The sequence below is a fragment of the Amphiura filiformis genome, chromosome 5 (assembly GCF_039555335.1).
Source record: "Amphiura filiformis chromosome 5, Afil_fr2py, whole genome shotgun sequence".
Taxonomy (NCBI): Eukaryota; Metazoa; Echinodermata; class Ophiuroidea; order Amphilepidida; family Amphiuridae; genus Amphiura; species Amphiura filiformis.
Window position 1 is genome coordinate 22501248 of NC_092632.1, and position 27877 is coordinate 22529124.

Sequence of the window (27877 nt, forward strand, 5' to 3'; positions counted from 1 at the left end):
TATCTTCAGTAGATAACTTCAAAAGATAAAGGAACATGTGCTATCTTCAGTAGATAACTTCAAAAGATAAAGGAACATGTGCTATCTTCAGTAGATAACTTCAAAAGATAAAGAAACATGTGCTATCTTCAGTAGATAACTTCAAAAGATAAAGGAACATGTGCTATCTTCAGTAGATAACTTCAAAAGATAAAGGAACATGTGCTATCTTCAGTAGATAAAGAAACTTCAAAGATAACTTCAAAGGATAAAGGAACATGTGCTATCTTCAGTAGATAACTTCAAAGGATAAAGGAACATGTCTTCAGTAGATAACTAAAGGATAAAGGAACTTCTATCTTCAGAGATAACTTCAAAAGATAAAGGAACATGTGCTATCTTCAGTAGATAACTTCAAAGGATAAAGGAACATGTGCTATCTTCAGTAGATAACTTCAAAAGATAAAGGAACATGTGCTATCTTCAGTAGATAACTTCAAAAGATAAAGAAACATGTGCTATCTTCAGTAGATAACTTCAAAGGATAAAGGAACATGTGCTATCTTCAGTAGATAACTTCAAAAGATAAAGGAACATGTGTTATCTTCAGTAGATAACTTCAAAAGATAAAGAAACATGTGCTATCTTCAGTAGATAACTTCAAAGGATAAAGGAACATTTGCTATCTTCAGTAGATAACTTCAAATGATAAAGGAACATGTGCTATCTTCAGTAGATAACTTCAAAAGATAAAGGAACATGTGCTATCTTCAGTAGATAACTTCAAAGGATAAAGGAACATGTGCTATCTTCAGTAGATAACTTCAAAAGATAAAGGAACATGTGCTATCTTCAGTAGATAACTTCAAAAGATAAAGAAACATGTGCTATCTTCAGTAGATAACTTCAAAGGATAAAGGAACATGTGCTATCTTCAGTAGATAACTTCAAAAGATAAAGGAACATGTGTTATCTTCAGTAGATAACTTCAAAAGATAAAGGAACATGTGTTATCTTCAGTAGATAACTTCAAAAGATAAAGGAACATGTGCTATCTTCAGTAGATAACTTCAAAAGATAAAGGAACATGTGCTATCTTCAGTAGATAACTTCAAAAGATAAAGAAACATGTGCTATCTTCAGTAGATAACTTCAAAAGATAAAGGAACATGTGCTATCTTCAGTAGATAACTTCAAAGGATAAAGGAACATGTGCTATCTTCAGTAGATAACTTCAAAAGATAAAGGAACATGTGCTATCTTCAGTAGATAACTTCAAAAGATAAAGAAACATGTGCTATCTTCAGTAGATAACTTCAAAAGATAAAGAAACATGTGCTATCTTCAGTAGATAACTTCAAAAGATAAAGGAACATGTGCTATCTTCAGTAGATAACTTCAAAGGATAAAGGAACATGTGCTATCTTCAGTAGATAACTTCAAAAGATAAAGGAACATGTGCTATCTTCAGTAGATAACTTCAAAAGATAAAGAAACATGTGCTATCTTCAGTAGATAACTTCAAAGGATAAAGGAACATGTGCTATCTTCAGTAGATAACTTCAAAAGATAAAGGAACATGTGCTATCTTCAGTAGATAACTTCAAAAGATAAAGGAACATGTGCTATCTTCAGTAGATAACTTCAAAAGATAAAGAAACATGTGCTATCTTCAGTAGATAACTTCAAAGGATAAAGGAACATGTGCTATCTTCAGTAGATAACTTCAAAAGATAAAGGAACATGTGCTATCTTCAGTAGATAACTTCAAAAGATAAAGAAACATGTGCTATCTTCAGTAGATAACTTCAAAGGATAAAGGAACATGTGCTATCTTCAGTAGATAACTTCAAAAGATAAAGGAACATGTGCTATCTTCAGTAGACAACTTCAAAAGATAAAGGAACATGTGCTATCTTCAGTAGATAACTTCAAAAGATAAAGGAACATGTGCTATCTTCAGTAGATAACTTCAAAAGATAAAGGACTTATTGTGTATCATAGCACAACTCTAAAGAGATTACCTGAGACTTTATTGTTAGATACTGATATATTTTGAATTTTTTCTTCCAAGTAAATATAATCCCTTTTCATCAACATTGTCAAGTTAAGATTTTCTTTTCAGTTTTAAAGAACTTGTCATATTATAACGTAACTCAAAGTAACTTTTCTATGAATTTAGTATTCATACTTTATTTCCTTCAAAATTAAAAACACAAAAAAGTTCTTATTACTTTTACTTCCTACAAAGAAAACCTTTCAAAAGTTAAGCATCTTCTGATCTTCTTATAATATTTGAAACATTTTCACAAAATAGTATATTATTTTTAATGAATATACTTAGTAAAGCTTTTCTTACGCTATTCATTGAAAATATCGAATTGGTTAAATTTAGAACACTTAAAACACTGTAACAAGATTAACAGCTTGTTTATACATGTACATTGCTAAAAACTGAATCTTTAGAATCTATAACTATAACCAAAATGCAAAGCTTTCAATTTAGCCAAAAACAAATACAGAAATACAAAACATTTACATATTGCCTATGTGAGATGTATTATTAGTGCAGCTCCATGTGCACCTCATCCAGACATATCATCATTCTCTAAACTAATTATCTATTTAGAAATACCAGTGTCTTCTATAATACAAATATAGTCACTCACATAGACGGTTTCATTAGCTTTTGCCATGGTAACCACATAAGATATTTGATCAATTAATTTAGGCAGCATTAGATAGGAATTCTCAGTAAGATTTCTGAATGCCATGTTTAACTAGACACTTCTGCCTGTTGAAATATGCGGACTTGCACTCTGAAATACATGTATGTTTTTGAACAGAAAATATGACACAAACACACCCCCCCCCCAGTGTGTGTTTGTCGCCAACCGAGGACATTGTGTTTTGCTATCTAACCGAGGACGTGTGTCGCCTAACCGTGGACTAAAATGGCGGATTTTTTGTGTGTATATTACGAAACGGAATTTTAGCCATCACCTGTGGACGGTAGTTTTTACATGTGTGGTCCTCGGTTTCAGGCAAATAGCGTTATAAAGCATTAAGCATGCATTTGAGGTCTTTTGCAGCAGTTTGAGATTGCGGACTGTCCGCGGTTGGAAGTAAGTCCGCAGTTTAGGGTGAAAAATCTTGTGTGTGTCCTCGTTTGCCCGCAAACACGTACGCACGACATACACCCCTACCCCCCCCACACACACACACAATGACGTATCATCATAGGGACTGGTGCACATACCCCCCAATCTATTTACAAATTTAGAAAATCCCATATAAAATTGCCGAAAAACAGCTTGTGCCTTCCAATCAGGCACAGTGCTTCCCCAATAGGATGACTAATGCTACGCCACTGTACATACAAACTTTCAACATAAAGTGTATTTTGCGGGATCAATAACACCCAACATATGACCAACAACTCTTCTTAAAGCTGGACCCCATGATTTTACTGATCACATTATCTCATCAGTAAGCAGCATAACCTGAGGAACATATGATGTCTTCTTTTGTCTTTAATCATTTTGAAAGTTATTATTTCTAGTACCAGCATTTTGCTATAATTATAATTATAGCAATTAACATTCCAATGTAAATACCCTTAATCATGTAAAATAAGAAACATAACTCATGACACATACAGATGAGCATGAGGAGGTTAGCGGTTAGTTGTCATGGTAACCATAGATGCAAGTAGCTCAGAAATGACCTTGTCCTCATCAAACAACATTTTCAACAAGAGATGCAGGGAAATACTATGGATTCTTTTTGTGAATCCATCATTTTGTTTTGTTGTTTTTAGATGTAATGAAGTAGATTTCTGTGTAGTATATGATGCTAGGGAAGATGGCAACTTTAAAAATGTCAACTTTTGATCTAGGAGATAAATGTTTTCTTTCCTTTGTTGATGACATCGCAGGGTTTTCCAAATATGTTTCTTTTGCTAAGATTAGTCTATTGTCATATTTTGTACATTATACTATTTCTAAATAGAATCCCAACACAGGGTGGTATTGAATATGTGACCACAAACCAAATTAGCCCTACCATAGGGCCTTTTTAAACATGCTATATAGTCCAAGAACTACTAAAACTCAGGGCCGAAGTTCCCTGGATATACATGTTTTTTGTGTGATTGCCACAATAAAAAGGCCCTACATGTATTTAGTTTAGTTCAAATGGAAATTCTTGCAGTTTGAAAACTGGTCCACCCACTAGTAATGCATCTTAGACCTTTCAAATCTTTGCAATACATGTATGTTGGAACCAACCCAAACTGATGTTGTAATGTGTTATCACTGCTCACATTTCAATCTCTATGTAGCCTCTTTCTGATTATTAATTGGCACACAAACATCACATATTGTAATGCATCTATCATCATTATGCAGACAGTTTGATAACATATAAATTTCATGATGAGTCTCTCTCAGGCTCTTAAAGAATGTTACAAAGGGGCAAAAGACTGGGCAGGGAGACATTTTACTGTGTTCACAGATCCAGTTAGATGGTAAACAGGACCTGTCCCAAGCATAGCTGATTTATCAGAAATTTTTACCCAATTTGAGCTTAAAATATTTTCCAAAGGGATGCTTTGCCCCTTGTGATTCCCTTTGTCATGCCTCTGATTTATACTGACTTTCCTAAACAGCCAACATGCATCATAATTTGTTGTATTTCTATGTTTGGTTCAGTCAGTCACTTTTTTATTTATACATTTGATAGAAATATATACCACTTGAAAAACTATGTAGGGGCACTAATTTTAGGGAGGGATGTTATAAATTGAGCCAAATGTACTGTAATATACAGGGTTGTGGCTATGCTTGGCGGTGGTGGGCGGACCCGCCCTGGCACTCAGTTTCAGCTTTTTTTTTGGCAATTTCAGCTTTTGCAAATCACAAGTCTCATATATTGAGTAAAATATTTGTGAAATGTTAGTTACTGTACTGTGTACATGTGCAAACCTACACTATAGCCTATGTCTAATTTCAGGAAATGTCCAAGGTATTCACCTTGTCACATAGACATAGATAGAGTCGTATAGACTTTTTATTTAAAGGATTCTTTAAGATAAGATAATTGTATTCTTTTGGCAAATCAGTCATTGATATTACATCACAAGTACTTCCTGAACTCCTGTCTAAACTGGCTTTTTAAGTTGAGTATGTTTACGTGTCTTTTGCCTTTACATGTACTTCTTAATTCCTAAACTCCTGTCTAAACTGGATTTTAACAGGCCTGAGAGTGTGTCTTTAAAAAAATATTTGTTTTTGGCAAACAGAGAGTCTGAAACAGCTAAAACAAATCTGAAATTATTTGAACCATACATACTTTTGTACACAACAAGGGTAGAAAAAAAATCTGGAAGTTGAAAAAAGAAATCTGGAAACAGATTAAAATCTGGAAACAGATTAAAATCTGGTCTCTCACACCCCTGTTTTAAGTTGAATATGTTTGTGTCTTTTGCCTTTACTTCTTAACTGACTTCGTTTCAACCCAAAAAATACATTTTTGAGGCAACATTGATTGACTTTGTTGTAGTAATAAACATTGATGAATGAGGAAGTAACAATGAAAGAAGGAAGAAATAAATCACAGTGTTTTAATTATAAAATGACTTCTTGAAATATCCAATATCCCAGCAATAAATCGTCAAAGTGTATTATTTTTTCTTCTTTTTGGAAGCATCCACAGGAAGATATCCATTCTCATTCTGTGCAGGCTATCTGAGAAGGGAGGAATAAATCTTAATAAAGCAGTCATTCTTTACCACACGTGTAGTCTAATTCATCAATGCTGTCACATGGATTTCTTCTCTTGTGACATTTGCGAAAAAGCAATAACATTGAGGAATGACAATGAAGCAAACATCTTCTTATGTTTCTTTGTGTTCTTTTCTTGATTTGTTTCATTTCAAGGAGATGTTGAAATGTACACTTTTAAGTGTTAATTTAAAAGTGTTAATTTAACTTAAATGTTCTGGGCAATTGATAATCTGAAGACACACTATGATTAGAATCATTCTTAGACTTGGGTCTTTGTTCTCATCTTGAAAATTCAGTGTGATTGATTAATGAATATTGTCGCAACATCCAGTGAGATACCAATATTGCAGAATGTGTCGAGTGTAATTCTTTACAGGTGGTAGTGCATTGAACACATGTTTTCTGACTCAAATCTGCAACTGATAGCAAGTTTGGTTCAATATCATTACACCCCTGACAAAGATGTTTTAGGTTCCATCAAAATGTACAGAGTTGTATAAAATATAAAATATAATATAAAGGCCCTGCTGAAGAAAAATCAATGACAAATAACACATGCTACCTTGCAGCTCCAATAATAAGGAACAATTTTCTTTCCTTCAGCTAATCTGCCACTTCTTTTCTGGTTTGCTAAAGCCTCTAAAACTACACCCGTTTTCAAACAACACAAGTTCTTGTAGTTTAACTGTAGTTGCTTTTTGTTGCTTTGTATTTATACATTTCTTCTTGTTATTTCTGATTTTTGTTGCTTTGTACCATGTAGAAATGAAGAGCTTATTTCCAAACCTGTTAAGTCCACAACCACAAGTTTCTCATTTACTTGTGTGATACAATCACAATTACTTTGACAAGTTTGACATTAGTAATAATGAGTTGTACCATCAACAAGCCATTATTTACCACAACAATGCTGGTTAACTATATGCAGACAATTCTATATTCTCGCTATTCGCAATAAGGGCGCCGCCAGCGGTTTGCGATGTAATGTGATGTATCATGGGAAAAGGTCGACATCCAAGTCCGCGCAATACGAATATTACCATGCTATTACATAGGAACACGTGACAATATTTTTTTTATTTTGACAAACTAAAAAAATATTGTCACGTGTTTCCTATGTAATAGCATGGTAATATTCAGATTGATGTGGACTTGATGTCGACACTTTTCCCATGATACATCACGATTACATCGCAAAATCCGCTGGCGGCGCCTTTTATTGCGTAATAGCGAGAATTGTTCTCATTTGGGAATCAAAGGCCTCACACAGTATTGTTACTGTGCGTCCATCCACTGTTTGCTTTGTAATGGTGCATCCAACTGAAATTATAATACCAAAAGCATCACAACCCATAGCAATATCACACAGGTAAATCAGAAACATATGTTTGTGGACTTAACATGGTTTGGAAATAAGCTCTTCCAATACTTTATAAATGACCTTTATAAGTATTGTATTAGAACATGTCCCAATACCATTATGATTTATGTATATCTAATCAAAGCACTATAAATCTATTCACACATGGTCATCACCCATCCATCAATAATAAATGTGTCTTACCTGTGACTTAGAGACTTCCAAGAAGCACAGTCTGCTTCCAAATCCCTCGGCAGCCAGCAGCATATGCTTGGTGGGGCCCTCTTTGCTCTTGGTTTGTGCTGAACATACTAGCGAGATTTGGTCACCCTGTACAGAAAAATGGAAATTAAAATGAAAGAAAATAGCTGATTTTGACAAAGACATTGATTTTCAAATTTATTGCAACATGGCATTATAAAATTTCACCACCTTAAAGTTTAAACTTGTCTGCACTTTAAAGTTTACATTTTGGAGTTTGTAAGTTTCATATTCACTGTATGTGTACATTGAAACCAAAACTAATTCAATAATCCAAGAAAAACGACATTTCTCCTGATACAAAAAAATGATGACACAAAATGGAGACGGGGATGATAATCAGGAAGAAGTCTTTAATATTACACCAAGAAATTAATCACAACGATATGTATACATATTAATATATAAGAAGTATCTCTCCAACTCATTGTTGCCTTAAATAACACCATAAAATTCACTAGAAGAACATGCACATCTACATGTAGGAGGGTTGGCTCTTATTACCAGGTCAATATAATGCATGGATTTACTGTGGGTTCACCTGAGGGCATCTACGTAAGATAATTCCAATCTGAGGATGTCAACAAGCAAAGCCCAAGCACACTTTACCCATGTTCCCTAGCTGCCCAGTCTTATAGTGCTTTTATTTAGAAGATCCAATGACTAGAGTTTAACACGACAAGCAACATGGTTAGGAAAATATGGATGGTCCTTCACACTCTTTATAAAGTTAATTTAACAATGCTATCTACTGAAGATAGCATTAATACAAATTAAGCAAATGAATGTCTTCAAAAGAGTTTGGTTTTAAAGATTATACATGAAACTCCTTAATATAAATCTTTATTTACAGTGCTATCTACTGAAGATAGCATTAATTGTTTTGTTTTGGGACATTTTTTCTTTTACAATTGTCAGGTTTCTTGTGGGTTTATGTTGGGGTGTGTGGGTGGGTGTATGGGTATGTCATGTTTCCTGGGTATGTGTGCGTGCATATATATGCATTGAATCACCAAGCCACATTTCTAAAATGCTAAATTACTCCATGGGAAAAAGTGGATGCTTAAATCGTAACTAACAGATTTAACATAGTTTCAACAAAGTGGGGAAAACAAAAAATTCCAAATTAGGGCACAATCTCCATTTATATTTTATTGGTAGGTCCTATCTTCTCAGTTGTGTCTGAGATGACACAGACATCTAGTATCTCTAGATGCAAAGAGCTCCCTATGATATCAAACAGCAACACAACAAGGCCTACTGTGTCAAACAACATCTGCCTGCCCTTTTTCTCAATCACGTCAATGGCTAAATGGCTAGTGCATTAGACAACGTTCCAAGACATAGCATGAGAAATGCCATGTAAAACAGAACATGCTAGACCAATTATACATGTAGTCATTTCTATGAGCTCATTGAGATATCAGCAAGACACTATTCACTGTAATATGCCTTTAACCATACGCACAACCGAGAAGTGATGCTGTCCAATGATCATAACCATAAAAATAAAGTTTGTTTCCCATAGGCGATATGAAAAGCAAAATGTTTTCAGAGTCAGGATTTATGGTAACATCCTCAAAATTCACAGAGGCCATGGCATTCGTTCAGGGACTGCCTTTTGAGGAGAGCGAGAGCAATAATTGCTCTCTACTGCTTTCCTTAAATCTGATATAGGATAGTGATTTTAACTCTCCTTAGTTGACCATTCTCTCCTTACGTTCTATTTTAAATGCTCTAAACAGCTCTCCTTGAAGGCTCCAGAAGAGCTATTTAATGCTCTCCTGCAAATTCAAAAATATATAATATATACATAATATTTATTGATTGCTTGCCAACGAAATAGTAGGAGAAAAAAATCAAGTGTAAAAGTTTGGCATTCATTTTGGCTTGAAAATATAATTCTGTCTTTAACTGCTATTAAAATTACTACAAATATGAAAGCATGGAGCCTGTTGGAAACAAACTATTTTTTAGCCAAATGTGCATCTTTTACAGTCCTGGGCCAGCTGACTGGACATACAGGAACAATTAGTTTTGAACATAATAATGACAGACTGGGATGGACAAACACATAATTGAAGAAATGAGCTTCATTTTATACAGTGCTATAGACTAACCATACATGTGCAGGTATATTTTAAATGCGATACCAAATGAAATACACGCAGAGCACGTTATCGCATGAAATACACACAAAGCACTTTAAAAGATTTTTAATGCATCACCCTAGTATGAGATAGGAATCTTAGAGCAAAGTAATTTTTTACTCCTTTTATTAATTAAACAAATCCAATATCAAATTGTAATAATATCAATTCTGTAGAAGTAAAGAGTAAATCACCAGACAATATTACCAAGCCTAAGCATTAAGCTAATGAAATTGTTTAATTACTGAATTGTGAAAATATCAACATGACTAAAATTACCACTGATACCTGCACTAGACTTCAATCTATACAGCTGTTTGATGACATTTACTCACAGAATTGCACTATCTCTATCATGGCAAAATCTGGCTGAGATCAGAAGCATACTAAATACATACATCACAATTATCTTCTTACTGACTCTGCATTAGAGCTGTTACTCTGCGTTGTCAGATCGAACACTGATACAGATTTGTGTACAAATTGTCAGATAAAGATTTGAAATTTTATGAAGTTCTCATGATGGTGTAAACGAATTAAAGTATCACTGTTATGCATAAAATATTGGCCCCTAGATCAAAACAAACATGTATAAAATGTACAGGCATATCTGCAAGAGATACTGCACATTATCCGGCAAGTTGCCATGGTTACTGTTAATGTATTTGAACAGAGAGAGTCTTCAATCAATTTTGAAAATGACATTTATCCTTTTGATTTTACAATATTCTTGAAATCCAAACAAGTTGAAAACACACTGTTATGTATTATTTACAGTTAGGATTTTAATCTTTTAGCAGTGCTTGGATATTCCAAGCAGTGCTTGGATATTCTAAGCACTGCCAAATGTTATCAGCCAAAATCTTCCAAGGGTCATTTGGGCCCTTGGGTTTTGAATTCTACCAGCCCTCACCAATTTCCTGGGCCCAAACTCAAATAATGCAATTTTAATGTTACATTGGTCCATCTTTCTGACACTTTGTATCAATAACAGGTAAGTCATGCCATGGCTTGATGCTGAAGTCAGCACTTTGGTATGTTTGGTGACAATATCAGCAGGTACGTAGTGAGGGCTGATTTCAAGCACTGCTTTTTGGTATTTTTATTTAATAGAGTCTAAAATCTGTTAAAATTATTTCAACAATTTGATTATTTCCATTGCTCTATATAATTTGCATTTTTATGAAATGTTTTGAAAATGTAACATACTAGTACTTGAAACAATAGTAGATTCGCTCACACAAATCCATTTGTTTGTAATTTTCATGCCATATATGGTTAATTTAGGATATAAGCAGTTGACATTTAAGATATCTGGTTGAAATTAATCAATATTTCAGCATGACTTTGACTGAATGTGACAAATCAGTGTGCTGCATTGAAGTAGCATTTTACTGTTATGTGTATTCCGAGAGTCATATGAGCACGTATCTGTAAAAAGTGCAAATGTTAGTGCTTACTGCTTAGGCCAAAAAAAAAAAGAAGGTTTGTCTCAAAGCTTGCGCGCGCGTTTGTAAAATCGCACAATTTGACAAAAAAGAAATGCGGAATTTTTTTTTATTTCAAAATTTTGTTTTAAAAAATCGGCGAAAATCAGACTTTTTCTCAAAATACCATGAAAAAGTCGGAATAAAAAAAAAAAAAATCGCATTTAGCATTTGTTTTTAAATTTCTTGTGAGCTTTGAGACAAACCTTTTTTTTTGGCCTTATCTAATCTTGGCACACTTTCACTGCATTTATACAAGCATGTATTTACAAACAGGTATCTAGAGTAGCATATATAGCATGAATATTTGATAATAAATTTACTGTGTATTCACTCATGAACAGTTCATCCTGATATGGGAAAAAACACTGTCAGCAAAACAAGTGTTGAGCACTTGAAGATCAAATGCGACAATCAGTGCATCAATATCAACGCTGTGTGGTATCAAAAACATGCAAACACCCTACGAATGTGTTCTGTGTCAACATAGTGAAATCAATAGTTGGCCTTATGGCTACATTGCATTGATAGTTTGGTATTTTTCACATATTTCATTTGTAAGGGTTTTTATGTGTATGCGTGTGTTTTTCACTTTTGATGTTTAATGTGTCAGCTTGTGGCGGCATCTCCACTTTCGTTATGTTCCTACTGAGATGGGCAACAAAATATCCCTCACCCAAGTAAATAGTTCGGGCCCACAGTGGTTTGGGCCAAAGGTATGCCAGTTTCTAGTTTTCTTTCTTGTAGGGACTCCTTGCATGTAGCATGATTTGGGTCAAAGGTGGCCAAGATGTCTGCTTTTAACCATTTCATGTCCCTGTAACTTCAGGCCACATTAATTAGAATTTTGACACAATTCAAATAACTTTGTTTGTTCTATTCAAATGATTACTTTATTTTGACTAACCAAATTAGTTTTGACAAATTAATAAAATTCTGAATGCTTCACAATACAACATTAATTACAATTGCTGCAAGTGTATTAAAAGGAGAATGCCCTGGCAATTTACAGGATGGTTATATTTTAAAGTACTGTAAATTTTCAAGTAATTAAATTTGTCAAATTTTACAGCAGATTTAGTTAATGAACTTCATTTATTATGATTATTTTGTGTCAGAAAACACAGGCTTTACTTTCATGCACCTTCATTTCCAAGCCCTTCTTGGACTTATAATATTATTCTCGAAAGAAATGGCCTGTAAAAATAAACCGTTTTACAGGGTATGGGATCTTCAAGACCGGATAGAATTGCTTTCATTGACGTCAACTATCCATCAAGTACGTTCACACTAAATCAACATTGTTCATCATGTTCCTAATGGGGTACCTCATAGCAAAGACCATCAATGTTTCACATTCACACACTAACTTTGGCTTCTGAACATGATGCTTAGTATAATATTAGTTTTGTGTTCCCTACATTCATTGCTACCCCTTTACTTGGGTGAATGGAACTATTTCAACTGTGATTTTGCAAGACTGGTACCACCGTACTGGTACATGATATGAGTTTTGTGCACAGAATTTGTTGTTGGTCAGCTATATACACTGCAACTACTTTTCTCAGAATATGAGCAAACACCATCTCCTTTAATTAAAAGAGCATTTGATGGCTGACCTACTTAAAACAAGCTTTCCCACTTGAAGTTCAAGTTCCAATTCACAACAAAAATACTATATAAATTGCAGGTTAAGCTCTCAAACAGTGTGATGCAACCATTTATCTAGTAAGCAAAAGGCTTTTAATTGTGCAAACTTCTTTGTTGAATGTAGGTGTCATCACTTTAGCGTGCCCTCATTGGCTTCTTTCTAGGTGAAACAAGAACTGTCTTGCCATATGAAAATCATATTTCATATTTACCAGGCCAAAAATTTATTTTGGACTATTCCAGTTAAAATCCATACCCCCCCCCCCAATGGAAGACATGACCTTAAAGAGGAAGCCCCGCCAGAGCAGTTCTGCTGGGGTGAACCAAACCTGCCTGGTTATCAAATTACTCAGAGACAAGGTTATCTCTGAATTAGACAGGTGCTAATTGATGCAATAACATTAAAATATCAATTAGCACCTGTCAAATTCAGAGATAACCTTGCCACTGATTAATTTGATAACCAGGCAGGTTTGGTTCACCCCAGAAGAACTGCTCTGGTGGGGCTTCCTCTTTAATCTTCCATACGGAGGATGTAGATTTCAAATGGATTCACCCATTCAGGTAACCCCATTTGAAATTCACACTCCCTGTGTGGAAGATTAAGGTCATACCATAGTTGTGTACATATTTCAATTGGAATAGCCCATTCGGCATTTTCATGCCTTTTTCTTCACAACTCATGAACTGCCAACTGGGTGGACTAGGAACACCTCAAAATTGCAGTCTGTATTTATTTTTACACATTCATACACTGCACTTTTTACAGTGGAGACCCTTTACAGTGGTGATATCCTATACTTGTTGGTATCAAAGTTGACCCGAAAAAAGCTGAATTCCTATCCTTTATATGTTTCCGAGACTTTCACAGAAGAAATTTGTATTTTGATACTCTTTATCAGATTTTTGTTTTGTGATTTTATGATTTCTTCAAGTAAATTTGAAGGCCATCCTGCCTTTCTGAGACTGGTGAAAAACTGTGTCTTAGATGCCCTGTCGGACGACATAATTTTCTGCTGGTAAACATCATAGCATGGAAACCTGAGCATAATGTAAGGTCTGCATAATTAATTTTGTATGCTGGTGCTATGCTTTTCATTAGATCGTGTCACTGTCCTATTATCAATTTTTTTTGGACATCTCAGCAGCATCCTTGAATAGTTATCCACATGCCCACCACCAATCAAATATACGCAACCACTTCATATTTTACAGCATAAAATTATATATTTATCCCTCAAGAGCATCTGTGATATGGTACACGCAGCATAGTCAGTGTAAGCCTTAGCTATCACAGTACATCTATATGTGAGGTGTTTCAACTTGCACTTGAGATAATTAGCTTTTCACCTGTTTTTTCAATAAGCAACATGTCTTAGTTCATAGGCAGCTGCTTATCATTGTGTTACCATATCATTGCCACTATACTTTTCAAGTACACAAGGTTCCTGTTTACACTCATCAATTACCTATATAACTCGCCTCGGGGACTTCCTATAACTTGCCTCGAGGACTTTCTGTAATCTATGCAGGGGGTAACTCACTATTTTAACTCACCTTCAATTAACTCGATCATATTTAACTTGCCATTTACTAGACTATGCCATAGTCGAATTTTATTAAAAATATGTTATTATGATGAACCCATTGAATTCAAAATTATACTGATGTTTATTAAAATTAAAGTATTCAATAGTAAAATGGTCATAAAGAGTTAAAAATATCAGATAATTAGTGACAATAAAAGTAACTGAATGCAACATTATCTTGCATAATTATAATGGCTCACTTTAATACTGAACAATTCTGATTTTGGAATCTACCAGTTTATTGATAGTGAACCCCGAAAATACGACTATGGACTTTGAATTTTAAGCAGAACTTTACTCCGGGACTTTGCTCTCTAAAAACACACAGTCAAGCATACTTGTTTATCAGTCCATTAACCACAAGTACAAGCATGGTATAGTACAAGACGCGCTAGATGTTTGATGAGAAATTAACTTTCGCGTCAACACAAAAGCCCCGCAAATACCACAGATAGCTGTGTACGGTGTAGTTAATGGTAATGGCGCTGGCCCGGAAGATTTAAACAATAGCGATATGGGCGACCAATCACAAGGCAGATCCATTTAAAGATGCATTACATCATGGCCAATTTTAGTTAGGCCAGAAATTGGCCTAACTCTCCATAGAGTCCCGTGTTAAAATCTTAACCGCAAGGCAAAGTCAGTAGTCCACTTGGGAAGCTAACCAACAGAGGGAGTGCGGTGACTGAAAAGATCAGATACAGATGTGAAAATCTATCAGTTGCACACACATCAATATAAATCAGAGTTTTATGCTTAAATGTAATGGCCAGAGTATGCAAAATGGGCAAGTGGACTACGGAGAAGTCTAGCCATTTACCTGTTCTCATTTACCCTATAAGAACAACACTTTTTGTATTCCCAAAATATTGCATTCATTATTCGAACAAATAATCTACAGATGGAACTAATTAATCAAAATGAGTTGTTGTTCACACAATTTTAATTTTTTCATGCACTCATCTTGCTCATGAATACTTTAGGCTGTCCATCAAGATTGGAGTTATACAACAATTTGTGTGCAATGTGATTTTAACCTTTTCTTTTGGTCACGACTACAATTTGAGATAATGTCAATTTACTTGATCATCCAATTTATGTCCCTGTATCAAAACCTTAAATAGCTCATTCTGATCAATCACAACCAGTGTTAGAGAGTAAAATGGATAGAGAGTAAAAGGCATAGAGATTGCTGTAACAAGATATTCTAATATTTCAAAATTCGTTGTCACAATATATCAATACATTTTAATGATTGTCTCATGGCAAAGAATTTTAAAATATATTAAGACATTTAAAAAAATATTGATGAAAAATATTTGTTTTCAAGCCATAGGCCTATGTATCATCAAAATCAAATACCATACCTAAGTAGATGTTTGTAATGTGCAGTCACTCAAATATTGTTACTCATTATTGTGGCATGGTATAGAATACTGTTATCAAATTACTATTCAATTTTGCAATTTAATATTTGTTCACTGCAACAGGTTTGAGTTTTTGCAAAACCAAGTTGCTGCAAATGCACATGTTTATTTATATTTTTATTCTAAAGGTCTAAAATGGGACTGGGACAACAATAACAATTTTCAGAAGTTATTTAAATTACCAGATTTTTCATCATTTATTACTCAAAAATACAAATACCATGAAAAATAAAGTACTTAGTCTGCCCATGTGAAATGGGAATGAGTCTGCCCATGTGAAATGGGAATGTATTATAAGTAACACGTGCGGAATAACACCAGTCATCACATGCATGTAATGTGGACCTTAATGAACCACATATTTACTTGATTGCATTTGACTTTAATGGCACTCACTACTATGTTCTATTAGAGGGGAGGCATACTCTAGAATACAGAATTTGTCACAACATTATTATCAAATGTACTGTATATTCGTCCCTTTATCCATGATACAAATTTTAAATGAAAATATTATTTTGATGTAAAGCTTTGAGAATTAGAAATTGAATGTTAAAAACAAATTGATGTATTTATTTGTAATATTGCTGGGACACCAAAAATATAAATAGATGCAAAAATTATCACTTGCACAGGTCTATTGGAATAAGAATTAAAGTCTATTGGATTTATATCATAAAGATATTTCAGGGAAACAAAATATTACAAAATTAGCATGTGGCAGGAATATAACACCTGAATATAACCAAATCTACTTTGTAACGTTACACAAATTTCATGTACATCTTTTTATGTTGTTTTGTTTTCAGATTATCAATCACTACATTTGTCAAAATAAATAAATCAATCGTAATGTTTGGACCTTCAGCCTCCAAATGTACGTACAAATATCTACATAACCTAGATAAATACACTCACTGTTTTGCTGTCATTTGTAAGCAAATTTGCTATCTTCAGTAGATAGCACATTGCTGTCATTTGTTTTCACCCCAATTTAGAATAGGAATAGGTCAATATACACATTTTATCTATTTCTTCTTTTTTGTTGCTGAGAATTGTAACCAATACAGAGTCTATAAATCTACATAATTATTGATACCATGAAGTAAAACAATCATTTCTTTTCTTCAGAACTGCACAGTGTACTGATCTGTGACTTTCTTTTCCCATCCAACGTCTTTAAATTGATTGTATTACCCAACACCAACAGTGTTCAATTATTAATCATAAAATCTGCAGCACAGAGCATTCATACTAGAATAAAATATATGAAGCTACAATGTAAATCGATTTGGCTTGGAAAACACAACTTGCATTGCATCTAATATACATGTAATGTGACGAGTTCAGAATTTTTCTCAATTCGAGATAAGCAAAAATACCTCATAAAATGATATTCAGTGTACATGTATGTATGTCTTATTTTGTTGTTTTGTGTTGGGTTTTTTCAGTGTACTACTACTAGTTGCATTTTGTTGTAAACTTGTACCACATTCTGCATACTACATGTATAAAGTACTGCAGACATTCAACTGGTGCATGTTTTTAATAATATAAATCACTGCACAAATATATAAAGGCTTCACATTTCTACATACATGTAGTGGAGTACTAGGGTTTATATTGTATAATGTAACTGTCAAGTTTACTTGTTTTGTATTTTTTACCATAATGTCTGGAACTTAAAACAAATAAATACATTCAAAAGCAATGGAAAAAACAGACAAAACAGGTTACTGGGATAAAACATGACATGATTTGAGTTTACAAAACAAACATATTGATCACACAAAGAAGTTTATTGATTTTGTGGTATAATATCAATGCTGCCTAATATTTGGATCAATAGTAATTATATTACCCTATTACTACAATAGATTTTCATTTAATTGGAGCTTTGTATACAAATTAAAGCAATATTGTGACATTTCCATAAAATCAGACTTTTTGCCCACAAAATGTGCAAAGATTGGTGAAAAATTATTTTGTACTTTGTTCTCAAAATTACAAAAAAAATGACTAAGGCAATTAGCGTAGTAGGCTGACGAAATACTTGATGAACCATATATTGCTTATAGCTGTGCTGATTCTGGAATATATTGCTGAAATCTTTGCAAAACCTGGAATATATTACCACTTATTTTTAAATATTTTATTGATGACAATTAAAAATCTGTTAATGAATGAACAGCTTAGTCCAAATACTAATTGTATATAATATCATAATATTTGCACATCAATTTCTGTTTACTAATCATTGTTTACATTGTATCTCCTGTAGTAACAATCAGTCAATCACCCCATTTACTAATTCTATAGGGCCCTGCGTTACAAGGTGGGAGTACTAATAAGTGGGTGGTGTGACATTTTTCTTAAAATATGAAATGACTTTAGTTGTTTAGATATGAAGATGAACACCTACAGCTTTTATTTTGATATCATTTTAAAGCCTATTCTTTCTTCTTTCATTTGAAACCAAAGCCAGCCTTCTCCACCAATTCTAATTAACTTTATGATTAATTATGCTAACGAGCATGCAGGTGGGCGGATATTGGGACACAGATATTGGGACACGGTACCATAGAAACTGTATGGGAAAAGCGGCATCCCAAGTTTGGTTGAACTTTATTTGATTCTACAAACTAAAAACATGTCTAGAGGAAATGTTATTTGATTAAAGAATTATTATGTCATAAGTAGTCTTATAAAACTTTAATTTTTGTAAAACTTCAATTCAATTAGAAGGATTAAGTAATTAACAAGCTCAGATTCCTGATTTACGGCTTCCGATGAAAGCATTATTTTACAGAACTTACATGTACGTAAAATGGTTACCTCCCTATTTCATATCCAAGTGTTTTGCATTTATATTACAATGTACATTGTTAATCTTTAACATGTTCAAAATTACATTTTTATTAATTAGAAGGGTAATTAGGTATCAAGAAAGGATTAATTATTAAGGTGCAATGTGGGGGGGGGGGGGGCTCCAGAAAGTCGAAGAACCAATGTTGCTGAAAATTACAACTACACTTTTGTACATGGAGATGAAGTAATTGTTGTTTTACCAAAAAACATCAAGGCAGGGTTGCTTACTTGATCCAAGAAAAGTTATTATCCCAAAGCAGAGCATAGTATATTAGGTATTGACATAACTCCATCACAGAGAAAAAATCTACTACAAACCTTGTTGTTCTTCAAACTGAGGATCACGAAGACATTATATGCTCAATATAAACATACGCTTGTAGAATGACTTATTTTGATATTTGTATGTTTGAAATTTGTATGTGAATATGTTTCAGTGAGTTTATTGATGATTTTTTCTGTTTAATCAGGCTACTTTTTACTAATCATATTTGCCTTTATTGAAACACACTACACATATTTCTGCCTTTTCGTTGTTTTATTCAAGTCGCGAGTAGTCAATTTTCATTCAAATTTTTGGGGTTAAGTAATATGTCAACCCCCAATAAACTATACATATTTGGAAAGGTCTTGGCTTGAGGAATTCAAATCTGGCATTTAATTTCATGTAGGGTATATCATAATGAAAATATGAAACCTTTTTCAGACACACTTTTTTTGAAAAAATTCTTCCCTACTTTGGAATATAACATTCTAGGGCATACTCCCACCACAAAAACAATGTCATTTTTGGAATTCTTGGACAATTTCCTTTCAGAGAATGTATAATTTTGCTGGGGTAGGGTCAATACTTTTCAAGATATGGTATTTTGAATGCGGGAAGATGTAATTTTCAGAAATTTATGGTGCGTCACGAAAGAGGTTCCCACCTTATATCGCATGGCCATAGCTGATAAAAGAAAAATATCAGCTAAATGAAAATCTGACAGAACATAAATTTAATTCTTGTTCCAAACCATGCAAATTCAACATTGTATATTGGCAGCATTTTAACAGCTGTCAATATGCCAATTTTTATTGCCTATATTCCGCTATATTTATGCATCGAGAATATAAAATATTAAAATATAACCATGCACACTAGTACTATGCAAACATGTGTATGATGAAACCGATTATAATATAATGTGATCTCGGAAAATAATCGCAATAAGGCTTCATTCATTAGTTGACAGCTATTGGCTAGGGCTGTTGCATGTGTTCCATTAACCAAAGGGACACTGTACTGTAAATTGCAATTAATATTAATAATTTGAACATTTAATCATATTGTTTTTAAAGGTGAACCTCATTGAAAATAAAGTTATATATCAATGGAAAGCTTATGATGTCAGGAAGCAGAAAAGAATATTTTTTATTTGCATAGCGCATCAGGCTAGACATAATCTCCATGCAAAGATTGGATATTGGCACCCCCTAAATTACAAAACGAAATCGTTCAAATTGGGCGCTTTTCGTTGATGACGCCAGCCCAGGGACACACAGTTACTTCGGGTTTGATTGTAAACACAATGTCCGTGTATTACTGTGGCATGCATCGGGCCAATGCAAGAATTCAGTCATTGTCAACTTACTTTACATGAAAAATATCTTCAATAAAATAAGAATAACATGAAGGAAATATCAAATCAAGAATGAAGTTCCTGAATAAAGTGTGTGGATTTAAAAATGGGAAAAGTGCTGGCCGGGGTGATTTGGGATAGGCCAAGCCATCCACGATATGCATAGGGAATATTACAGTAAAGCACCTAAGAGCGGAACCGAATGAAAACAGATTGCAAAAATAACTGCTAGTGCTACCAGTTCAGATCGTCACACCAAGTTGAGATGAACTTATCACAATGAGAAAATGAAGGAATAGAATAAGGTACATACAGGATTTTTTAATTATTTCTTAGCTTTACAACCGGTCATGTATGATAGGCGAACTCATATATAGATACATACGGGATGAGCTCAGTGACTGACTGAGTCTCACTACGCCGAGTGTTCAGTATCCGCGACTGTACTATACTTGCAGACAAAATGACCGATTTGATATTCACATTCTGATATTTCCAACTTATTGCTACTTCATCAGCAAAATTTATTCCTGTAAATGTTCCAAATATAAGGGAACGATTGATCAAATCTGCTGAAACACCCCATGAAACACACAGCGCAAGTGCTACAGGGAGAGCCCCGGCGAGTCGCTGTGTTTGTGCATATCCGTCCCTGCAATTTCTTCAGCAATTTACGATCGTGTTCGGTAATCCATAAAACATGAATGTTTCACTTTTTCAGTACCGCACACTGATTGTACTATCATTAAAGAATCGTGACACAAGTGACAATATTTTAATTTGATTCAGATTTCAGAATTCCATCAAATAACGGTCTACTAAGCCTAAATTGTATTTATTTTATAATAAAGTATCTGCCCGAGTATCTGTTTCTTTCAATCGCGATTGTGTGGAAAGAATGTTATTACCGCAATGCGCTAAATATGAAAACCTTTATATGGGCTGGATTTGATGAAATCGGCGGTTTTTTATTATTTTTTTTATTACTGCAAGACGATATTTTTTTTAATCAGATATTTTAAAATGAATCAAGAATAGGGAATGTCACAAACAAGTATTTAATTTGTTATTCGATCATGTTTATTCAGTCCATGACATGAACGGTAGCAGCAAGCATTTGCGCATGGAATTGATCCCAGCGCGAAATTCAAACTCAATTAGCCAGTTATACCCAGCCAGTTATGACTGATTTTGTCAAAAATTTACGGAAAATTTATGTGTTGACAATAATTATATTATTTCTAATATACATAGCTCTAATTTCAAGCTTTATCATGTTTATTGTGAAAATCAGACTTGCCGGGCAGCTTGCAAAGTACAGGAAGCAAGTCTTGTTTACGTGTTTCGAGTAGGATCACGTGATCATGAACCCTGAGCTCACGCCACGAGCATTCTCAAGGTCATAGACGATTGATTTGGGTGCTTTTTGGCGCCTTTAAAAAGACCAAAAATTCAATCATTTTTTAATTTTTCAGCTTTATTGGCCATCAAAAAAATCGGAAAAAATAATTTTTAGTATCCTGACATCATAAGCTTTCCATTGATATACAACTTTATTTTCAATGAGGTTCACCTTTAAGTAATATATAGAAGGCCCTTGATAGTGCTGGACCTATATACAACATATTTTCTGGTGAAGAGGTTCTTTCGACAATTTATTTATTCAATAATTAAAGCTTTGGAATGTACATCTAGTTTAATATAAATAAGTCATTCAACCCCATTTTATATGCTGTTGCCAATCTAAAATCGGGTGGAACTGAATAAAATTGGCCATGAGAAAGTACTTACTGCCGTATAAATTTAAAAACAGGTTAATTCCTAATATATGCAGATTGCAGAAAGACAAATAAGCATACATTTAATAATATTCTGCAATGTTTTAGCCCATCCAAGTCCAATTTACATGTATTTCATCAACAATATTTTTAGCTTTAAAAACATACAAGCTGCATGTAATGTATGATCAGCTTCTTTTTCTGAGATGAATTTTCCATGTTTTATCATAGACCCTATATAACAATCATGTACATACTACATAGGTACACTTAGACTGCCATGCTCGACTGGTTACTCCCTGTTCCCATGACAACATGCTTGACATTTAGATAATTTTGACAAAAACATATCTGTGTGTTTTCTAAAAGAAAGAAATCTAAATATTTCCTGCCTCTAAAAAGGTGACTTTATAAAATCAAATTTAAAAAAAATCAAACTATAGTTTTATTTTTTATACTACATAAGGCTGGGAAAATGGCATGCCAATTTCCTGGGAAAATTGGCATGCCAATAGGAAATTGTAGGAACAAGTGCTTTTATTTTGTGAGGAAATTTAGCTTAATTTTACCTGGAAATACCCTTTTTTAACCATGTGATGTATTATGAGCTTATTTTCATCCAAAGAGAATAATTAAAAAATTTCGAATGTTATTCCTTGCTGAAAATTTAAAGATAGCATTGCAAAAGTTGAATGAGTGTTTGATTTACCTGGTAGGGCACACCTGCACAATTTTCATGTAAGTACTACATGTACATGTACTGTTTGTCTAATTTACTAGCATGAAAGTTCACCGTTCACCTGTGTTGGTATTTGGTAGACAGGAATAAACTTTTGATCTCAACATAGACATACATGTATGACCTCAAATTTTCAGTTATGTCTGTACTACATGTAGTACAATGTATAATGTGTATCCTTCCTTAAACCTACCCCCACAGCATGGCACGGCCACACTCCTTCCATCAATGTGATATAGTAAATTGCAACTGTACCCCATTTAGTGTTGTACAATATAACACTACCGTATTTCGTCAAAAAAACACCCCGGGGGCGTTACATTTTCCCAAGGGGGGGCATTTATTCAAGGTCAATTTTAGAATGATAATTCCCGTTAAAATCATTAGGTAAACCCCATTTAGTGTTGTACAATATAACACTATATATCTAGTCTGAATTATTTTGAAAACTTCTTCACTTATTCCTATTAAAAATGTCTTAAATACTTCTTTTCTGTACATTATGCTGTTTTGATAATTTGCATTTTCTTTTTTGGTATGTCCCTGCACTAGAAATGTTTTGCACACATACATTTATTAGCATGCTATTGAACATATTTTTATATTTATAATTATATAAGCCTATATGTATGCCTTTTAAAAATGTTTGTGACGTGCAGGGCATTTTGAACATGCAAGTATTTTTGTTTGTTTTACATGCACTGGTGCAAAAATCTGCAAAGATAGACACATATTAATGCAGTGTCTATCTGTGTAGGTTTAGTACCATGATTTTATGTACCTCAACCAAGATTTCATTTAGGCCTACATGATTAGCTTGGTGATAGAGAGTTTCCTTTTTCCTGTCAACCTTGCTTACAAATAACTTGCAGTATACATATATAGGCCTACTTAGAGTTTCACATTTAAGTTGTTATTTAGTACCCTGAAATAATATCCTACCTTTAGTAGATGTTTACGCATCATTTTACAGTCACCTGAGTTCAACTTTGGATGGGTTCACAATATGACTATGTGCATACATGTATGTAGGTACCAGTACTTTCAAACATAAACCCAAAAGTTCACAGACAGCAAATGAATAATGACAGAGTAGATATCACAGTCAAAAATCATCACCTCCAACCACTTCCTACTCATAGTGATAAAAATAGTTATCTGCACTTTGAGCCATCCTATGTAAACTTGTAAAGGGACCATTCAGGGATGTTGTATATGGGGGGGGGGGCTAATACCATCAAAAATCTCTCTTTATCATAATCTGAAATGATCCATCTTTCACATTTATCTTATAATTTTGTTTAGCAAAAATTGCATGGATCCATTATTAATTTTGGTGAAACTGAAAATGTAGATCTAGTTAAAGATGGGAGTCCAAACAATCATGTTCATTATTAAACAGAGCATGGTGTCATGGACATGGTGCACAGTGTACAAATGTAGAGCATGGTGCGTTGATATAAATTAAGGCTCGTCGGAGCAAATTTGAAAGTGGTGTGGCTGATAGTGGGAGTCTGGGGTTGGAAGAGGTAGAGCCCCTTATGAGGGTGCAAGGGGTAAGTGCTCACCAAAATGCAGAACTATTGAATGATATACGTATAGGCCTAATCGTAAAAGCATGTTATAAATTTCTTTGAATTGAAAACTGAATGATCAACTGTATACACATACGTATATGTTCTTCAACTTGCCAATTATTAAGACTCGACAGTGCCAGTAAGGGTGTAAATTTCTGTTTAATTAGGGTTAATGCACTTAATTGTTTTTTTGGACCCACCAACCATTGTTGGCTTGTTTTGGAACTAAAATAGTTCTGGTTTTTGGGAGGGCTAAAAAATGTAATATTAAAAAATAAAACTTGCATAGATGGTCGCAACTGCCGCAGTGGTTCCAACAGGCTTTCATTGATGCATTTTTGTGACAGCAAGGGTCACTGACTGAGTCAACTGAGTCAATTAAATTGCACTTGAGACTTGAGGCCAAAGGTATTATACGTTTTTGGTACCGTACATCATTTTGGTATATCAATATCATTTTTTTGCAACGCATGTTAAATATTCTGTTGATGTTCAAATTTGGATACGGTATTAGTTATTTTGATGAGTCAACAGCAAAGGCTGCTGATTGTCAGTGGCGTAACCAGGTTTTTGGAACTGGGGGGGCAACACTTGTAAATATGTAAATATGTTTTGCCAATGGATGTTGTATATTGTTGACCCCAATTTTTTTTTTATTTTTTGCCTAGTGCGCTCCCCGGGTGCGCTCAAGAATCTAAAAAGGGGGGAGGGGGAAAGGGGGTACGGAGCAAAATTTTCAATTCAAAGAAACACGCTTTTACGATTAGGCCTATACGTATACATCAATATCATTCAATGTCAACAGTCAAATTAGGGAAGGGTCACACACTCACACCCAAGATTTTGAAGTATTTGGGCTACAATTATTTCTTCACCTTGCAGGTCAGTGTACACAAATTTGCCTAGATATTGTTTATCACAATTTTTTTCACACACACCCTTCCTGTACCGATGGCATTTGATAAACCGTAGGCCTTCAAATTGAAGGCCTATGGATAAACAGATGGCCATGATGATGATGATGGTCAGGGCTGTCAACTCTCACGCATTGGCCGTGAGTCTCACGCATTGGGTCACTTTCTCACGGTCTCACGCCAAGGTAGTATAATCTCACGCCAAGGTAGTAAAGCTCACGCAAAAAGCTGGAAAATGAGTAAAATCTCACGCATCGTCATGAATAATTTGTTGCTCCTACCCTCCCCCCCCTGCTTTTCACATTCTCGAGCGCCGTGGCTCAAATAATCATGGTACAAAATGAACATTGGAGTCGGCAAATCCCGGTACATCTCTGTCTCACGCCAAGCAATTCCAAAAAGTTGACAGCCCTGTGATGGTGCCCCCCCCCCCCACTGGCTATGCCACTGCCTATTTGGAACATTCTAAAATTTAGTTGAAGTACATGTAGAATATTAACAACATTTTTGATGCCACTGTCCATCATTATTAACGGTTGTTTACTTCGGGTCCAAATTTCTTTAAAAATTGGTATATTGCTTGACACAGTGTCATGCTTCATCGAATTTCTACTAGATTTCGGACAATGGACTCTAGCCTCGAATGTGAAGCTATCAGTGAGTAATCGTTCTGGAGTTTTGGTCAATATTAGCTCCACTACGTTCAACAGTGGCGTAACTAGGGGGCAGGGGGAGGCAACATGCCCCGGGCGCCACCCTTAGGGGGTGCCAAATTGACCAATTCAGCATCGATTCTGCATCCCTTGAAAGTCAAAATTTCCGCACGCTTCGTTTCAGCACAAAATCAATTGAAAGGACATTTAAAGACCGATATTCAATTTCTAGTACCGTAACCAAAATCAATTTAGTGGTACCGGTAGGCCTTATTTGTCCAAAATTTTGCATGCTCCGCGCGCAATTGTTTCAAGAGGTGGGGCCACGTCTAAGATATTATCGGGTGGGGTAGGGGTACGGGCACCAATTTTATTTAATGCCCCGGGTGCTACCAACCTTTTTTTAATCAGTTACGCTACTGATGACGTTCAAATCAGAAAAATTCACATTTAATTTAAAATTGTAAACATCATGTCACATGTGTACTATTTAGAGGTTAATAACTGCGCATCGGTCATGTGGAGGGTATTGCAGGGGGTCCTGAAAAATTGTTAATTTTTCTTTTGCATCAGGTCCCCTGTTACAATCGCTTGTGAATGGTCCCTTACACTGGAACAAAATTTACGCATTTTGCAGTCAGTTGTGAGATATATTAATGGGAAATGACCTCGATTTGAGTTCACGTTTCTACGAATAATAGAATATGATTGAATCACACACATCATGTATATTCATGAGGTTATGAATATTATTATTTGCTTTGAGACATTATCAATTCTACTATAAACTCCCAGTTATTAATTCTACTATAAACTCCCAGTTATTTTACTCACCGTACGCAAGAAAGAAATTTCATCTTCTTCTGATCCTCCTGCAGCAGCCATGATCACTTCAAATGATCCAGTAAGCTTATTTGAGTTCCTCGATAATCAAACATGAAGATGATGTCAACACTGACCCTGGCTAACACTGCAGACAGACAGACAAATTATTATTAGATGGTTAAAGCTTACGTAGCACAGGGCCAGCGCAGTGCTGTAGCACTGCCCTGTCAATTAGATGCTGGGTGATGGTGCCGAGTCTAAATCCTGAATGATGGCCGCCTCTGCAGTAGTAAAAATCCACTCTAATTTCTTCTCGTTAAATATCGGATTCAAAAGATGAATTAACCGTCACGTTTCAGTCTGGTAGGAGAACGCATCCTACGTTAGTATGCCAAGTATGCAGAATATGTGCAGATGATGAAGAACACTCCTTCCAGCATACATTGACGATGCATGCAACATCCACCATTGCTAGCTGGAGAAATCAGAGATGAAAACAAGTGTTTCTAATAATCATTTGACATAATTCCCTAAATATTGCAATGAACTTATATAAATTAATGTTCTTGGGCTACAAACAAGCAAAACACATTTCAACAAACGTCGAATTTATGTTTGATAAAGTTTTGTTGTTTTATGTGTTTGTAACTGTCCGCAGAATTACAATTAAATATTTTAATAAATTTTATACTCTTTTTATATTTTAGAAACTTAATTAAAAGTCAAAACCTGGTCAAATCGCGGTAGGCTGACTCACGCCATCTTTTGATGAAAATCTGGAAATAAGAACCAATACTAATGGAATTTCAATACATTGGTGGTGTACTCTGCCCAGCAATAGGCCTAAGGGACCGTTCATAAATTCTTTGGTGGGGGGCTGGGCAAAATGTGGGGGACACAAAAAGTTTTGATTTGCACAAAGGGGGGACCAAAAAGTTTTGGTTACTAAAGAGGGGGGGTGGTTTAAACAAGAAAATACCAAAAGAACAAGAGCATACAAAATTTTTGCGCGCTATGCGCGCATATTGTACCATTAAAGCCCTTCATTACCCCGATTATGGCCAAAAATAATGTAAAATACTTTTTTGGCGTGCTATGCGCTCTCATTAACTTTTTGGAAGCTCAAAGACTACATGTATTGTACAGTCTCCATAAGAAAAGGGTATTTATGAGCTTTATATGTATGTATCCCATTGATAATACCAGGTCAAA

At 34.5% G+C, this 27877-nt stretch overlaps 1 protein-coding gene across 1 annotated transcript in view; it reads right to left on the reverse strand.

Annotated features, from left to right (window-relative positions):
• Positions 1 to 27138, reverse strand: part of LOC140152806 (ryanodine receptor 2-like) — a 231522-nt gene extending 204384 nt beyond the window's left edge. Inside the window, 2 exon segments of the mRNA XM_072175306.1 lie at positions 7330 to 7455; positions 26675 to 27138. Coding sequence (XP_072031407.1) covers positions 7330 to 7455; positions 26675 to 26725 — 177 coding nt within the window. The 5' untranslated portion in view covers positions 26726 to 27138.
• Positions 27139 to 27877: the final 739 nt, after the last annotated feature.